Source organism: Rhipicephalus sanguineus, chromosome 10 (genome assembly GCF_013339695.2).
Source record: "Rhipicephalus sanguineus isolate Rsan-2018 chromosome 10, BIME_Rsan_1.4, whole genome shotgun sequence".
NCBI classification, from domain to species: domain Eukaryota; kingdom Metazoa; phylum Arthropoda; class Arachnida; order Ixodida; family Ixodidae; genus Rhipicephalus; species Rhipicephalus sanguineus.
The window spans coordinates 134,861,545-134,880,558 of NC_051185.1; the positions used below are offsets into that span (position 1 = coordinate 134,861,545).

A 19,014-nucleotide genomic window follows, 5' to 3' on the forward strand; every position below is an offset into this window, starting at 1 on the left:
GTGCCGCTTGGTTCTGGATATCCTTGTTCGTTCCGCACGAGTGCATTTACGGACACCGCTGGCAGATAACCACGCCACCAAAATTGGCTGTTGTGAGTTGAGTGGCGAGATGAGTTCCGGTCTCTGGATTGCCGAGTCCTCCCCCAAGCGCCTGCCCTTGGGCGTTACCTGTCTCCAGGCTGCTTGAGGTACGTTGAAGTCGGCCGTGATTAGTAGCGGCTCATCGCCGGTGACTGAGCGCGCCTTGCGGGACAGCTTCCCGAATCGGTGCTGCAGCGAGAGCTTGCACTATATGTCCAGGACCACACCTCGGAATGAACTCTACGAACACGTGTGGTTTCTTTATCCTTGAAGGTCGCGCTGCGCCACTGTAAAGCTGCGGCGACGGAGCTCTACGGCGGCCGGCGACGACGCCGCCATCACGCCAGTCAGCACCCTCTCTTCCTCTGCTCCTTGCTAGTCATGGCCGCATCTATGGCTTTGTAGCCCACGAGCCTGGACGGATCGTTATTATATGTGTATATATATATATATATATATATATATATATATATATATATATATATATATATATATATATATATATATACCGTGCATTTCATTTCCTAAAAGTCCTAAGAAGGGGGTTTGGAGTCTTAGCTAATTAATTGTAGATTCTAAGGTTCCTAGGCGCTGCTGTATTCCTCGGTCGAACTCACCGACGACCAGGACACAGACTGGGGCCACCGCCGCCGCCGGCGAGGCAGCGACCTCCGCCAACATCACCTCCTGTGCGTTGCTTGTGTCGTTGCTGCTCTCCCTGCTGCTGCCAGTGGCGCGTGTTCCCGTATTCGCTGCTGTTGCCCCGGTAGCCGGCGACACCTGGGCCGGCTGCACCGCACGTTGTCGGCTTAGTTCTCAGCCTAGATGTCCGGTAGCCAGTGCGGGATCGCGAACGCGAGCGTGTGGGAGATCTCGAGCAGGAATTTACCACACCGCCGCTCGCTCCGCGGCTGGCCGAGCGTCCTCCCCTGATCTTTCCCGAGTGTCGGTCGTCTCTCGAGGCTTAGTGGTAGCCGGCTCTGCTGCTGCTTTTGTAGCCGTTGCCGCAGGCTCCGGCCGCGGCGGCTCCTTCTCCTGTTCTTCGTTCTCACTGGTAAGAGATCTTGTATTTAGGCTTGCACTTGCGGCCTCCCGTCAGGTGACCATTGCGGCATAGTTGACAGCTGGGTTCGCACGATGTTCCGGTGGCGGGTTGCTGTAGTCGCACCCGCGGCACATCTCAATGTTGGGCTTTGGGCGCTCGTCGACACTGTGTCCATCCTGCCGTACTAATGGAAGCAGATGAACACTCACTGATCTGCTTGCTGTAGAGGCTGCATCTGACGAGCATCGCTCCGTAGTAAACGTAGCTCGGAAAGTAGAAACCGCCGAAAACGACGGTCACGTTGTCTGCTCGTACTATGCATTTGGCGCGCAGCACACCAGGATTGCGCTGCAGGACGAAGCTCCTGACGATGTCCTCCGGGCTTTCGTGTGTGCCTCTGACGAGCCCCTGAGAGGCCGTGGCGGTTCTATAGGCGTTCGCCTCGAACTCTCGCTCCCCGATTCGGAGCTTGTGGATGGCTCTGTATCTAATGACTGGCTCTTTCGACAGTGTTCTGTGCACCGCGACGTTCTGTTTGACGCTGCTGCGGATGCTGTTGTTTATGTCCGCCGCGCTGCGCAGGCAACAGTAAATGTGGTCCGTCTTGTAGTCGGACACGTTGAAACCGCCTCGGGGGCGCACGACGAATTTTTAGCCGTCCGTCGGTAGATCTGGAAGTCGGCTGGCCCTAGGTATCGGACGCACGTGGTGGGCGTTCTCCCCTCGGTACTTGGCTTCCGTGTCGGCAGCCGTTCAAGTCTCTGTAGTCGACGTGGCAGCCATCTGCTGCTGCCATTGTTTCTGGTTCTTTCCCAATTCAATCGCGCCTTCGGTGTGCTTCTTGCTGTTCCTATTGATTTCACAACAGCCCGAGCCCTCGCCGAACGCACCCGGCATTTCTTTCAACTCGTACGACTTCCATATTACACTAGAGTAGGCCTGGTAGGTTTCCGACGGAAAAGGGGGCCTGGGCAATGGTGTCACATGTCTTCGAGTTAGGCTTAGGTATTGCAGCCGACGTTGCTGCACAGAACGCCAATAAATGGCCAAAAAACGGGCCCCCATGGATAACATTGGTATCGAAGAAGTCCTCGAAACGTCCGTCGGTGACTGGTAAGAGAAATTTCACAAAACATTAAAAAATCCACAAAAAACATGGCAAGTTTGTGGATCCCACGCGACATACGTCCGCACTCCATGGCCTCCTAAAGGCGGTCTTTTTTTCGCTGTAAAACAAAATAAACTTGCGCTCCGGTGCCGGGCTTTAAACTCGGGGCCCCATTCTTTTGAGGCAAGTGTCTTAAACACTGGGCTACACACCCATTCTTGGAGAGCGTGTCTACGTTTCAGTCACATGAATGCGTTGTACCGTGGTGCAAACAAATTTAAAAGGACAACACTTTCTATGAAGGTTCGTCTGTGATTGACCCGAGCCACTGCAGACGCTGACAAACCCTAGAAAGAAGAGGAAAGGTGCCACGCCGATGCTGTCTGACAAAACTTTATTACGTCGAAAGCTGTTATGAGATCACAACAACAGCCGATTTTGGTGCCGCTGCTGTCCACCACCGCCGCCGGCGCTGGTGTCCGTAACCGCTATCGCGCACAATTTGAAGATAATGTCCAGGATCCAGCAGTATTTGACCTCAGGCCCTCTGCGTGCCACTCGAGTATTCTACCACAGAGCCGTGCCTGTGCTTCAAATCCTCAGCGAGAAAATGCCCTACACAGGCGTCCTGCGGGGCGAGCAGTCGCGTTAACAGGCGCAATATAGCGTGGTAGAAAAGCAAAAAGACAAGCAGGCGTCGCACAAGGTAAATTGCGTAACAAGGACGTGGTTTAAATCTTTCCACCGATTACACAGGGCTAATCCATAATTCTCCATCGGCATATCTGCTTCGGCATCATTCCTAGCGAACTGTGAGAACGAATTACCATTGTCCCAATCCCGCGGAACCGCTACCCCTACCATAAAGCGGTATTGACACGGGGGAGAAATTCTCGGGGGAGAAGCGGGGATTGCGGATCACGTGACAATGACGTCATGGACTCTCTAATCCACGAGTGGGCGCCCACTCGCAGATCCGTCGCGTCGTTTTCACGTGATCTGCAATTGCCGCTTCTCCTCCGAGGATTTCTCCCCCGTGTGAATGAAACGAGAGTAGGAGATGGACCAGGGTAAAGGCTCTTCTAGAAAGGTTCGCGATCAGGCCTAGGACTGGCGATGCGGCCCGGAATCCAGAGGGGAAGGTTTTTGCAGTAGTGAGCATCGACCATACGGGCGGAATCACAATCTCGACGACGGTCCAGACGATGGCTGCCGAAATTGCGGAGCAAGCAGTGATTGTGTTGTGCTTCCTCAACAACAGGAGGTCCACGATTTACAGCAATTCGAGATTAGCCGTCAGAGGATTTGTCAAGGGCACCATCTCGGAACCGGCATTGCGGGTCTTTCGTGACAAGAACATTGAGCCACTCACTCGTCTAGTTCCTAGCTCACATGGGAAGGATCAAGGGAGGCCCGCCCAATCTCAACGTCTCGGCCCACATATCTGCGCAAGGAGTAGCACACTGCGTAGCTACCGATGAGCGCGGCGCTGAGGTTCTGGAGAGTCGGGCCCCTCCAGCCATGTATCACCAACTTACAAAACAGTTTTACCTGGGCCGGAGACAGTACCTTTCGCTACACAGAAAGTTAAGCAGACAACGGCTCTGAAAACCAGACTACTTGAGGTCGGGGCGTACCCGTAACCGCTCCAGCAGGGCTCCACCAAGACTTCAGAGACGTGAACGAAGTATACTGGGCGGTGGACAACACGGACAACGAGAAGACGGGGACAAGCGCAGTTGTTCAGAGACGTATTTCCGTCCCGGAAATGACGTCAAATAATCGACACAATGAGATGGGAAAGAAAAATTTGGAAAGAATATAGTTCCGTCAACGTGAGTCGAACCCACGACTTCTCGGTCCGCGACAGTAGATGCCGGGCACGCTGTCCATTGCGCTACAGTCACGCACTCTGCAGGCTTTACAAACGCGTCTTTTATATCACACACTTTCCTCCCGCAGTGCGCTCTTGGTTGGCGGTGTGGTGTCGGCGTCTGGGAGTGGCAAAGAAAGGTAATTAATGAGAACTAACAGACAATAACGCCAAGGAAAGTATAGGGGGTGTTATCTGTAGTATTTAGAACATAAATGTGAAGAAAGTAAACTGGACGAAAAGATAACCTGCCGCCGGCAGGGACCGAACCTGCGACCTTAGAATAACGCGTCCGATGCTCTACCACTGAGCTACGGCGGCGGTCATCCTCCCGTCCACTTTATGGGGTATATATGTGCATTTAAACCTTAGAGTGTTAGTCAGCACCAATCGCAGCCACGGCGGCGAGTGTGGAACACTCTTTTTCCGCCTTTCTGGCGTCACGTAGCACGTGATCTTTTTACGAGCTGGCAGCTGGCCAATAATCCCTCGCATACTACCTGAAGGCATCAAGTCTGTCAGAACGAGACCCTTGCTATGAATGAAGGAAAGAAGATGACTCTTAAGGGGTCGTTTTCTTTGTTAGGCACAATATTAATGAGAACTAACAGACAATAACGCCAAGGAAAGTATAGGGGGTGTTATCTGTAGTATTTAGAATATAAATGTGGAGAAAGTAAAGTGGACGAAAAGATAACCTGCCGCCGGCAGGGACCGAACCTGCTGTTCTTCATGTAACCACCCCTTATGTAATAGCCCCCTGGGGCTCTTTAAGGTATTAAACTGAACTGCACTGAACATGGCAGACGGCAGAATCAAACACGGGGGCAGTTGGAACCTTCTCAAACACCTCTTGGACGAGAGCGAAACTAAGTCAAACAAGAGAACGGCCATTGCAAAACTAGTACACCTGGCCAGCCAGTACAGGACGGAGGAGGCAATCATGAGGCAGCTCGCCGACAAATATCCTCCGCTCAAGCAACCGGGCGATAGTGACGAACGGGTAGTGTACTCGGGAGGACCGTGCCAGGCGATAGACCGTGATTTTACCGAGGGTGAGGTACGGCGCCCTCCATGGCCTCTTTAGCAGATCGGCAGCCGGAGCCGACAGTATTACTAACAAATTCTTAATTAATTTAGATGACGACTCGATCACTTTCTTGACGGATCATTTCACCGAGTTGTGGAGAAAGGGAGAATTCCCGAATGAATGGAAGATGGCCAACACAATCTTGATACCCAAACCGGGCGAACGGCTCAATCTGGATAACCTCCGTTCCATCTCACTTACGTCGTGCCTAAGTAAAGCTATGGAAGACGTTATACTCAATAGACTCACTAGATACGTCGAGAAAAACGACTTACTCCCGTATAATATCATCGGTTTCCGACCCGGGCTATTGACTCAGGATGCCATGCTCCAGATCAAACACCAGCTCATACAGGTTAGCCCGGTGCACGCGAGAGCTATTCTGGGTCTAGACGTCAAAAAGCTTTTGATCGCATAAAGCACAAGGCCATCCTCGAGGTCCTGTCCGAGCTGGGCTTGGGCGAGTCTTTTCGGCGTACTCAAGGCGTTTCTCGACGGTAGGCAAGTGAGCCTTAGGCTAGGAGAACTAAAATCTAAGGTGCTGAACGTAGGAAACAGGGGCATCCCGCAAGGGGGCATGCTCTCACCCATGTTATTTATTCTAGCAATGACCAGAGTCGCGAGGAAACTGGAGCAGATGGAAGGTATACGCTTTGTTATATACGCCGATTACATAACCATATGGAGTGCCAACGGTAACGTAGGCCCAATGGAGACTAGACTGCAGGAGAGCATACACACCGTATGCTCTCCTGCACACCAAGCGAAATGGGGCTCAACTGTTCGGCGGCAAAGTCGGAGCTTTTGGATGCGAAAGCATCTATGCTCGGGGCAGTGGCCGTTCTGCGACGTCCGCGCCCATACTGCGCAGGCGCCGGCTCTCCCCCTCCCCTTGCGTGAGCGCGAGGAGATGGGAGGAGGTGGGGTGGAGGAGGTGGCGTGAGCGCTGCCTCTGCTTCGTTTCTCCTCTCTCGTTTCTGTCTCTCCGCCACAGCTGTGCGCTCGTGTATAATGCGGTGCGCGCTCGCTCTCGTTGCACCCTCCTTCGCAACGGCGCTATGGACGCTCGAGAAGCTGAACGTAAACGGCAACGCCGGCAAGCGAATCTCGAAGCTACGAGGCTGCGAAAGTGCGAGTTCGCTGTGCTTCCGTCATTCTCTCTTTGTGCAACGGTGTGCGAAACACCACGGACAACGTCAATGTCCGCGCTAGTTGCAGCGGCAGCGCCACTGTCGCGGAGCAGAGGAGGGCTCAGGAAGCCGAACGCTAACTTCAGCGTCGGCACGCGGTAATTAAACGCCTCGACAACCCCCATCTAATAAGCCACATAAGAGAAACGGAAACTCGATGCTCACCACCCGGGACGCCTTCGAATCCCACCATGGTTGCCCATAGGGGGAGATGATGTGTAATTTTGGTCCTAAAACATCGATGTAGGGGTCGAAGGCCCAAGGACTACGTTCCTGGCGAGGAACCCAAGATTACCTTGCGCTGTGACGAAGGATCCGAGCTCAAGCAGGTTGAAAAGATTATTGCGGTGAATAAACGGCGTCAACGAAACAACGACAAGAAGAAGAGAGAAGGACGTACGCCTTGCCTCTTCCTTGTCTCTTCTTCTTGTCGTTGTTTCGTTGACGCCGTTTATTCACCGCTCTAAAAAACATGCACCAACTAGCCCAACAAAAAGTTTTAGCTGAAAAGATTAGTTTTAGGCTTGCACATAGAAGCGGGAGGCACGAACCTCAATACCATTGGACACATTTCCAACGAAACGCACCAAGTCCTGAGGTTACTAAGGAGAATTACCAAAAGACAGAGAGGCCTTGGTGAGGACAGCGGTTTAAGGCTAATACACGCCTTCGCTCTCTGTCACTTCACCTACGTGGTAGGTCTACTCAGATGGTCTCAGGCCGAGCTGCACAAGCTCAACATTCCAACATTTCTCGCGCTGTACACAAACAAGCTGCCGTACCAACTAGCCCAACTTTCAATACTGTTTCAACATTATTATCAGAAAGCAAGTTAAGGCTACCCTAGGTATACCCAACCACACCTCGAACAAGAAACTCATGAGCCTAGTCGTACATAATAGGATGGAAGAGATGGCAGAAGCGCAACGGATGGCGCAGCAGGGAAGACTGACAAAAACGTGCGTGGGTAGGCCTATACTGAAAGCGATCGGGACAGACCCGAAGATCGAGGAAACCGAAGGAGGCCGGGGTAGAGTTGAGCACGGGACTTAGAGCCGCGATCAGAACCACCGCTCTCACGAGAAACATGCGCCCGGAGCACAATGCTAGCAGGAGAAAGGCGAGAGCGAAAGCTTTATTGAAAAAAAATTGAACAGATAGGACAAGAGGCAGCCCTCGTAGATGCCGCCTGGGGCAAAGGCAAAGAGGCCTACACGGCCGTGGTAGTCGACAGCCAGGGCGAGGTACGGGACGCCGTCACCCTCTTCACTAAGGAATCAACGGTGGCGGAGCAAGCCGCGATTGCTTTAGCTACCAGGAACCGAAAATGGTCTTACACTTATAGAGATTCCAAAACAGCAATTAAGAGCTTTGCCAAGTGCTGCGTCGCTGGGACTGCGTTTAAACTTGTCGGCAATGTAGAAACTATCGAAACTGAAATGCGATGGTTTCCTGCACATATGGGACAAGTGGACGAGGCTCGGGTCCACCTCAACGAGGTGACCAATGACCTGGCACGAGGACTCGCTTGCCGTGCCGCTAAGAACCGAACCGACGCCTACTACCATTCCGGGGATCATAAAGATAATTTACTAACTTACAACGAGATGACTAAATAGTACTACTTGAGGTGTAGGCGATTCCCACTGCCACACGTAAAGTTGAACAGGGCTCAGGCAGTCACGTTACGTTTACTGCACACCGGAACGTACCATACTCCGTATTTTGTAAATAAAATAGACCCCAAAAATGAAATTACAAAAGAATGTAACACATGCGATGGCATCATTGAAATCAGACACATTCAGGTGGGCTGTCCCGCGATTCTCGCCGACCCCAAAGAAAAATGGCTTCACTGGCAAAAGATGATGTCCGGCTGCTCATATCAAGATCAACTGCGGGCTGTCCAGAGGGTCCACGATGGCGCCATAAGGCTTGGCCTAACGGTGCCGACGTGGACGCGGCCGGCTTCGGTCTGAAAAGACCAGGCTTTAGGACTCATATTAAATTTTTTTCAATGAATGAATGAATGAATGAATGAATGAATGAATGAATGAATGAATGAATGAATGAATGAATGAAGAGGCGTCACTTCGCAATTATCTTGCCGAGATCACACGTTAAAATTTTGTCCTTTTCTGATGCGTGCGCCAGGCTTATGCACTGATAGGCAAGCGTAAAATATGGTAATGTGATCGTCGATGTGTTTAGTGGCTACAACTGTTTGTTCGACAGAAAGTGTAGCTCAAATAAGCACTGCAGTCTAGGAGAAAGTGAGTGCCCAAAAAGCTAGTCTTCTTGGTTCGTGACGTTTTCTTGTGGTTTTTATATTTTACATGACCATCTCTAGTGCCGCCACAACAGCTTTTATTACTACTTCAAGGAATTGTGTATGGTAAGTGCTTCAAATGAAATATCACTTAAAGATAGCAGCTGTAGCTGATGCCCCGTGTGCATTTAACTTACAAATACTGGCAGCCCTTACACATGGCTAATACAGGAGTTAAAATAAAATAAATAATAACTACTCTTGAAAGAAACCGTAATTATATTGTACTATAAAACTAGGAGATCAAGGGACAAAATTCATAGCACCGAGCGACATAAAATGAGATGAGGAACCTAGACGCACAAATCACATAGCAGCAAAGAACAGTTTCCAAACCAGCATATAAGCTATGTGCTGTAAAAGTAAATCAGTGGATGAGGATAAAAGGCTTCTTTGCATTCATCACAGCATTTCTTTATTGTCTTAATTTCTGCGTAGTTTTAGCTGGTCATCTACCGTCTGTAGTTTATTATATATAGATAAAGCAGTCTTCTGCAAAGAGCCTGACGGAAGCGTCTATTTTATTCGTGAGCTCGTTGATAAATAAGGGCAACAGAAGGGGGCCAATAAAATTACCTTGGGGTACTCCGGACTTTACAAATGAAAGTGAGGACTTCGTGTCACCCGGTTCAGCATGCATATAGGATCCCGTTCGCGTCTGTTCTCATATCTTTACTTTGGTTATAACGAACATTATCCTGCTAAAACAAGACACAATCGAAAATTCGGTTTTGCTAGATGATAGGCGTTCGCATTCCTTTTTTTTTGTTCTAGCATTTCTTGTCACACTAAAGAGTGTACTAATGCTCAAAATTATTACGGCGAAATGACGGCTCCTATTAAAACGCTTAAGATGTTATAGTACTTCGGACGCACTTCTGTAAATCAAGCGGAACGCCTGCGTGTGTGCAGGAAAGTTAACACGGAGCACTTACTTGTATACATTGTTGTGATACTTGTTGTAGCTGCCCAGAGCTATTAATGAGCCCAGTCCTAACCCGTACGAAAAGAAGATCTGTGTTGCAGCATCAATCCAGACCTGCGATAAATAAATGAACAATATATTATTAGCAATTCAATGAATACGTATTAGAAATCGGTGTGCATGACTCGAATCTTGCAGTGGAGCAGCCAGCCGAATTAGCGTGATTGTTGCTGTCACAAATATTCGCGTAGATCACAAATCAGTGCGGCATTACAAATCACCGCCAGAAAGAAAAACGCTACCTGCAAAAGGTGCAGCAGCCAATTTTGCAGCGTCTTCATTCAAAACGCAACTTGCCTTCGAATGTTCAAGGCACTACGGCAGCTATCAGAGGAATGGCGTGGATGCAACATCATACGTGTAGCTCAGCATACAGCCACACGCGCGTAGTCTTTTATTATTATGTAAGCATCTGTAACCAAAACCTTGCATAGATGCACAGAAATATCTCGGACAGTTCCCGATTATTTTACATTCTTCCGATAATATTGCGCGCACAGCGCGAGCAATAGAGCTTACTCTAGAGCTAACGCGAGCACCAGCGATAGCGCTGGGGGGTTCCATAAGGGATGTGTAAAAGCCAACACATTTCACAGACGAGCAGATTATACGACGACTGTGCGCGCCGATATCATTACGCTTTGAGTGTCAATTGTTTTTTCTGGCACAGGTTCGTCCAATGAGGGGTTTCATGTTCACCGGCTGTGATTTATTTCTTCACTGCCGCAACCAAGTGACACCTGGTGGAGGTGCTTCGTTCATAATCCGGACACCCTCGCGAAACGCTGACCCAAGCCCACGCAACTCTAAGCACCACCCGGATCGCCGAAGTAGCCCCAGGCAGCAGGGACTACCGCCGGAGTGCAGGCTCCTTCCCGAAAACACCAGGCGTCCCAAGGTCCCGTCCCCGACCGCAGCGACAATGAGAGCCGCTTTGCCGCCTACATGGATAGTTCTCCAACAACTCAGGGAGCCGCCACCCTTCTGCGGTTCATCAGTGAAGACCCGGAGAGCTGGCTCGAAGCTTTCCATCAGGTCGCCGTTTTCCGTAACTGGAGCAGCGAAGATAAGCTACGCCATGCCTATTTCGCCCTGGGAGAAGCCGCTAGGACATGGTTCGAGAAACATGAATGAGCCCTGAGTACATGGGGCATTTTCGGAACCAGGTTCTCGGCCATCTTCACAAGCGTCGTACGCAAACAGAGGGCCATTACGCTGCTTGGAACACGTGTACAGCTTCGAACGCATGTACCCCAAAGAAAAGGAAACACTGTTCACGGATGAAACGACCCGAGTTTCGCGACACGCTGGCCCTGGCATGCCCGAGGACAGGAAGTCCGTTTTCTCATGCGAGGAGTGAAACAAGAGCACATCGCGGGACCTATGAGCATCCTACCCAAGACCGTCCGGGAATTTCTCGCGGAGGCCACGACGACTGAAAAGACACTGGGGATGCGCATCCGGCAACTCAATCGCACCTCGATGCGAGGCTACGCTGGGTTCGAGTAGTCAACTCCGGCGTTATGGAAGATTCACAGCACGGAGAAAACACGAACAGACAAAGGGAGGCGACATGGACTAGCGCTGACTTTCAACTAAGGTTTTATTTTGGGAAAGACCCATGTGAATGGTGGAAACGATGGCAAAACTGCGCAAAAAACAGAGACAAGCGTTGCGCATAAAAGCATCCTGCTGACGAAGCTGAATCATTGTCTAACAGGTATATCAGCATGGGAAAGATAATCAAGTTTCTTGTGTAAATCGACGACAGGAATGCGAATACATGCATCCTCCAGACGAGCCGTCTAGGCCACTTCTACAATCTTCCTAGTCAGCATATTTGTACTTCTGAACGCCACCACAGTTTGATTGTAAGCGGGAACGCTAGCACAACCCCTACAATGTGCACTTCTATGTTCGGTGTTGTCACTCAGCATATACCAACGGTGTTCGCGCAAGCGTATGTTAGGGCGCCTTGAAGTCTTGCCGACGTACTTCTTGCCACATGAGACTGGAATGACGTACCCACGTTGTCGACACACGGTACAAGCACACTTGTGTTCTTGATCTGGCAGCCGTCCTCTCTTGTGCTAGCGGAAGTCATTAGCTTGCGCTGTCTTTCGTGTTTTCGGGCGCCGAATAAACAACTGTCAAGTCGGCGCTCTGCCCAACCTTAAGGCGGTGCGGTACCTGGTGTATATAAGGGACTACTGCTACCTTACAGACATGTACCAAGGGGACAGAGGGGCTTCCCCCCACCACGCTTCAAATATCCGTATGGACATCCTCCCATCCGCGGTTATGGGCATCGCTAACTTCTTTACTGGGTTCTTGCTTTCTGTGTCCGTTTACTGTTTTTTTTTTCTGCTCCCCAGGTTTCGTTCCTGCATCCAGTCCACTGGCAGCCTTTGGGAAGAGCACTCTCCGCGCCCGGTGGGCCTTGAATCGGAGACAGCGGTGGCGCGGCACTCGACCCTTCCCCACCATTCTCAAGGATCAGCGAGAAAGCGCCAATCCTGTCGTATGTGTTTCGTCTTCGGGGTTTGCACTTTTCAAGTTTCCTCTAATGATGGACCAACTCGCCCAAACCAAGGTATTGTTGCTAGATCAGCGTTTTTAACATTGTCATCTCCTACCACGTGGCCTGGCCTTTTCTATCCCCTTCGCTTTCCTAAATCTATCTATCTATCTATCTATCTATCTATCTATCTATCTATCTATCTATCTATCTATCTATCTATCTATCTATCTATCTATCTATCTATCTATCTATCTATCTATCTATCTATCTATCTATCTATCTATCTATCTATCTATCTATCTATCTATCTATCTATCTATCTATCTATCTATCTATCTATCTATCTATCTAACTCGCCGCCTGCGCCTGAGTGCGCTCGTGATTGCCTCCTTCCCTTGGTCTACACGAAAATTGGCATCGGAGGGTAAGAGGATCTGAAGAATATGATTGTCCGGTCATGACATCAATAACGTGAAAACCCTGTCGCATACATCGTCGAACTCTTTACTCCAGACACGTGCGGCACGTACCTGTTTACCATGGGCCGCGCTGTACGGGTAAGCGCAACGGGTGACTGACAGTTTATATCTACCCAGGAACGGCAAGAACAGACAGTGGTAATTGAAATGCGAGAGCGTTAAGAAAAACCGACATCGGCAGCGTTGACTCGACGAATGCAACGAATAAAAAAAAATTGCCCGCGTATCTGCGTGCTCCGCTGCAAATATCGTCGAAAGACGATAGTCTTCTGCCGGCCGTACTGCTTGAGTCCTCCTCTATGTTGAATCGCCGCAGCTGGCTCATAGCGTCGCATTTGCAGCGCAGCCCAAAAAACACTAGCATTTCCAGCGCAGCCTAAGAAACACTAGGGTCTTTAGAATTACGTATCTATCTATTTTCTAGTAACCGAACACACCACCTAATACTTACGTATAGATGTTGCGCCTTAGATATGCGTAACATTTGCTTTTTGATCAACAATTTTAGAAGTATGAACGACGCTACCAGTTCAAGATGGCTGGGCGTTCCGCAAATGGTTAAACTTTGGCCGGGTGGCTGAATCGGGTGACAGACACACAAACAGAAAGAGACAGACAGACAGACAGACAGACAGACAGACAGACCAAAATTTTTGCGTTTCAGTTCCCTAAGAGAGACTATCGTCTTTAAAAATTAGGATACCAGCGGTAATCAAAGCCAAGCATACTGCGTGGCAGTCAGGAATTCTACCACAGAGCCACGCCAGGTCTAGGAATTGCTAGGGAAAAACATGCTATATGCGTAATGTAGGTGCAACGTCAGTTGTGGTTGTGGTGCTGGCTATCTAAGTGTATAACAAAGTGACAAACAGAACATATGTACTCCTACGATACAGACGTCATGTCAGGTTAACGTCTGTGGTTCCAGTGTTGGCTCCGCTTTTATAGCAGTCTAATAAACATTACATATGTATTCCTATGATTAAGCACGCTATATTTAAGCGGTGCTTTACCCTTGAGGAATAGGCTAAGGAAAGATATGTGTGATATTCACATCATCGCACCGTAAGGTGCACTTCGTTTCGATAATACTTACGTATGTGTTTTGTGAGTGCTGACGTAACGTCAGTTACCCTTTAAACACCAGTGTTGTCGACGTGCCTGGTAAGCCCACGATGTGCACACTACTGCACTAACAAAAACACGTCGATCCGTCTCGTAAAGCTTGATTCAAAGCCAAATATTGCAGCATAGAAGTATTCGCTAGCTGCTGCGCATGAAACGAATTCCCACAAGACGTGGCATCTGCAGCATTTTCTTTTTGTGCCGGTGTCATCGTTCGCGAAGCAAGTGCTATCGGCCGCTCGGCTTGCATCGCCTCGTGAAAGATAACTGCCCCGAGCTCAACAGACCGATCGCACAACACCACAAAACAGACCGATGGGCTTTCCTACAAGGTAGAAAGTTAGGACGCGGCTACTTATGAGCAGCCTCTAGGTCGCGGCTAAAGCGTCGTTGCAGTCCTTCATTCAAGACCACTTTTCCTCTTTTCTAGTGAACCTGTAATATATGGCTCTGCGATTGTTGCGACCTTCTTCAGAAATATGGCATTAATATGTAGCGTTCTGAAATAGGCCTTTAGTACTGCCTTGATTGAAGGTTCAGGTGCCTGCAAGACTCCATTTCTCTTTGTGTTGGTCGGAAAGATTCCCTCTGCGCCTACCCTGTGATCCAAGTACGTCACGGATTCTGGAAAGAAAACGCCAGGCCTGCGCTGAAACCGCAGCACAGTAACAGCGAAAGCTGGAAGAGCGGCGTTTCTAGAGCTCGTTGTAAGCTCTCTTGGGGCTACAATACAAGTAGACTAGAAAGGTGCCCACTACGCCATAAATCACAATTTTTGTGAAGTTGGGAAGCACCTACTAAGCCATTATTCGTCATTCTGCGGAGAAGCGAGGCACCAGCTACACGTCTGTAAGGCATTATGTGCACTTTGTTGACGCGACGACTGATGACGATGAAGAATTATGGCTCAGCCCTGTATAATGGGTTGGAAGCTTTAAACGGCCCACCAGTTTTGTAATTTGCATTGCGTGACGCCCGCTCGCTATTTCCCTCTCCCGTCATGCTGTATAACATACGTTGACGTGGGAGAGAGACGGGGGGGGCGAAGAACTTTACTGAGACCCCGAGGAAATGGATCATGCGCTCATGGGCTTCCTTGGCAACCAATGCAAGTGCACTTGCGAGGAACCCACTACGTTATAAAGCATTGTAATTTTACTGAGACCCCGAGGAAATGGATCTGCGCTTATAGGCTTCCTTGGCAACCAATACAAGTGCACTTTCGAGGAACTCACTACGCTCTAAATCATTCTAATTTTGAGAAGTAGGGCAGCAGGCACTGTGCCATTTCTCGTCATTTTACGGAGATCCGTGGTACCTGCTAAACGCATGTAAGGCAATATGCGCACTTTGTTGATGCTGTGCCTGATGACGACGAAGAATTATGGCAGAGATCTTTGTAATGGGTTGGAAGCATTTCACAACCTACTCGTTGCGCAATTCGCATTGTGCGACGCCTGGTTACAGAATTCGCGTTGTGCGACGCTTGGTGCTTATTTTACTCTTCTACCACGCTATATTGCATATGCTAATGTGGTTCCTTCCCGACATGAAGCCTGTATAGGACCTTTTTGCAAAGCAGTTTCAAGCACGGGCATGGCTCAGAGGTTGAATACTGGGCGCCCACGCAGAGGGCCCAGGTTCGAACCTCGTTCCATCCTGGAATTTTTTTCTTATTTAGTTTTTTTTTCTTATTTCGATCGATACTGGTTACGGACACCGGCGGCGGCGGCGGACATCTACGGCGCCAAAAACGGCCGGTGAAAATGATCTCATAAAAGCTTTCGCTGTAAAACGGCATTTGCCTTCATTTAACGTGGTATTGTAAACAGGGAACCGTGCCAAGGCAAGCTCAAGAGGCACTCTGCTGCATCCGAGCCCGCCACAATGACGTCGTTAATATAACATTCGGTATGCCCCTTAAGAATGTATTCATTACGGACGGAAAGAATGCAGGCGCTGGAACTCAAGACCCAAGATCGTGTTGATGGTCGACATTGTTCCGGACTGAGAGGCATTTGTTGATACGCGGATCAAAAATCCGGAACGCAGAACACTTTGCCGTTCGCAATGCTCGAGTACAAATCTTCCGGTCTTCCTTTTCCGTCGTCGTCATTTTCCGTGTTTCATGTATCTGTCTTAAACCGGTGTGCGCTGCCGTTTATCGAAAAAACTTTCACTTCAAAACCTGGTATCTCGCCCAGTTCACTCGAAAGAGTGAGTGAAATTTCTGTTCGAGTGCCTGCACCCTGTCTTCACATCGTATGTTTCCTATTCCGCGCCAGTCTCCTTTGAGACGATTGATTAAATAGATACTCCGACTTAACACAACAAAATATAACAAAAAACTACACAGACGTTTCGCCACCTATGCGGGTGGCATCTTCAGTACGAACTGGCACCGAATGAGCGAAGGTATACCCAGTCTATTTCTAGTCCACGGCCGCCTGGATCGTCGGCGCGCGGCGGTGCTGCTCCGGCCGTCCCATTCGGCGCGCGCCCCTTTGAAAAAATGTAATTGAGGTAGTTCCGCTGTGCGCCGCGCACCGCGCTCTTCTCCTACCCCCTTGCGGACGATGCCGCGCTGGCCGCGCCGTAGACAGCAGCACACGTGCTTGGAAAAATGCACATTGGACATCGTGCACGTGGTGACTGGAATCAAGGTACGCTGTTATGTACTCTTAATCGGGCTTTACACAGCGAGTGTTGTTCTCTGCAGCATATTACGATCGAGACAAAGCCGAGCAGCGTGCTTAGGCGACTTCGTGTGCCGCGACGCGTTCACATGCCATGACACATATGTATTGTGCCGAGTACGTGATTTGCCGTGCTTCTCATTCTTTGTTTTGGCGCTCGTTTCTCCCACGGCCGCCTGGATCGGCGCGCGCCATGCCTCTTTTTAAAGGAAATGCATTTCGTCGTCTTCGACGCTGCATAACTATATGTTCTGCGGTCCAGCGCTGTCTTAAGAGCATCACGTTGGTGGAAGACTAAATTGCGGTAATGATAATGCTGTAGTCGTTTTAACCTTGCCGATGATAGGCAACATTTTGTTGTGGGCACGTCTCTTTGCATTCCGAAGTTCCAACGATACGACGGTGATATGAATGCGACGTTCTTATTTAAGCGCAGGCGGCATGTAGGCGAATTTGAACGCGATGAGCGACCCTTGCCGCCTGCGAATTAGTTAAGGGTCGGTCGCGCAATGGCCACCTTCTCTCGTTTTGGTATCGCTTGTCGTTTTAACGCGACAGCATGAAAGAGCCCGTTTCGCTGTGATTCCGGTGTCGGCGGCGGTGTGTGTGTGTGTGCGCCCAGATATCGCTGTCGCGTTTAACTCTTAAAGGCGAAGCTTAAGGGTCCCCCAATTTCCGCCTCCATTATTGCGTGCATGCGGTTTGCCCTTTAAGGTTCGAACTAATCTGCTGGTTCGTTGGCGGAATGGCTGCTGATATGGCTTTCTGGGACTAGCATATATGTTTTCATATGCATTTTCACACTGACATACCACACTGACTTCAGGCAAGTAATTTGTTTTTTAGTCTGCGTTAGGATTCCGTGTGTAATTTACCGTGTTTTTCAGAAACGTGCCGTACTGTAAGTCAAGCATCAAGAAAGATTATGTTGCCTCGACGCCAAGGTGTCATTCCTTCCAGCAGGTAAAGCTCGCGCACTCAAGGCCGCAGCATTCCAAGGGAAATCTGCCAACCTCCTTTAAGCAGCGGAACGAACCGTCGGATCGTTTCCCATATTCTGGAAGCACTCAGAAAAAAGAGTTTCTAATAAATCTCGTGCTTTCCCTCGCATGTATACTTTTGTACGGATATGGTGCACAACACCAAAACAATTGTCTTGAAAAGTGGCTCACGTGTGTTTTCGCTTCGGACACCATCATCACGACAGGGACTGGCGCGCACACACACAAAAATAAAGAATATAGCGATAGCCGCCGTCCATCCTTTTATGTGCGGTTTTGTGAGAGTGGGGGAGGTGCTATGCTAACCCACGGTTACTACACAGCGATATCTTCGAGGCGCCGCAAACCTTCACGCATAGATAGCAAAAGAATGGAGGGGTAGTAGGCGCGCGCCGCGGTGCGGCGAAAGGAGCGGTCACGCCCCTTTCTGCAATTACGCCACCTTCGCTCATTTGGTGCCAGTTCATACTGAAGATGCCACCCGCATAGATGGCCAAACGTCTGTGCAGTTTTTTGTTATATTTTGTTGTGTTAAGTCGGAGTATTTATTTAATCATGAACTCTCCCGGCTTTTGGAACATTTTTGCCTCCTTTGAGACGTTCAGGCCAATCACGATCCAGCAACACAGGGAGTCGCCTGCCTTCGTCTTTCACTACCACTACTGGCAAGGTCAATCGCTGGGTACTGTGTTTGAACACCACCGCGAACTGTCCCCGATGCTGCCGCTGTTCGCGCGTAACGTTACTTGGGACGGAGTGCAACCTACGTGTGTGAAAGTAACCTTGTATGTGTTTTCTGGAAATATCGTCACGGCTGCGCCTGCGTCAATCTGCATCTGCAGTGGTGCGCCTTCGATGCTGACCTCGTAACAGGACCCTGATATGCTTACGAAACGCCTTACTTCTTGCTTCGTTGTTTCCTCCAAACTTAACACGCAGTTACCTAAAGGCGTGCGCAGGGTTCTCCTTCAGAGGGGGGGGGGGGAATGGAAAGTTCATCGCAGCGCCCCTCTCCCTATTATGTCAATGTATGGCAGACTTTGCGCCCTCCTTTCTCAGGTGACTAGGGTGGGCGGCCACCCCCCACCCCCTGCCCCTCCCGTGCGCACGCCTACGCTTACCGTCCGTCTGTCTTACTTCGACGAATAAGATGAAACCGAAATTCACACCGACACAAGCACTGTAGGACTTGGTACCTGCTTGTACAGAGAAGAGGCGGTCTCGAAAGGGTCATCTCCTATGCCAGCCGGTCGCTGCCAAAAGCCGAAGCCCACTATTCAACGACGAAAAGAGCAGTGCCTTGCCATCATTTGGACCACCACAAAGTTGCACCCGTACCTTACGGCAGACCTTTCAAAGTAGTCAGCGACCATCGCGCCTTGTGTTGGCTGGAAAACCTAAAATACCGTTCAGGTCCCCTCATGCGGTGGGATCTCAGGCTCGAAGAATTCGACATCACCGTTGCGTACAAGTACCCATGGACACACTCTG

The 19,014-nt window shown here is 49.9% G+C and overlaps 1 protein-coding gene across 1 annotated transcript in view; it reads right to left on the minus strand.

Moving 5' to 3' along the window:
- The window catches only part of LOC119372477 (sodium- and chloride-dependent GABA transporter 1), a 1,056,622-nt gene that overhangs the window by 278,058 nt on the left and 759,550 nt on the right, over positions 1–19,014 (minus strand). The window contains exon 5 of the mRNA XM_037642952.2: positions 9,652–9,755. Within this exon, the coding sequence (XP_037498880.1) occupies positions 9,652–9,755 (104 nt within the window). The remainder of the gene's footprint in view (positions 1–9,651; positions 9,756–19,014) is intronic.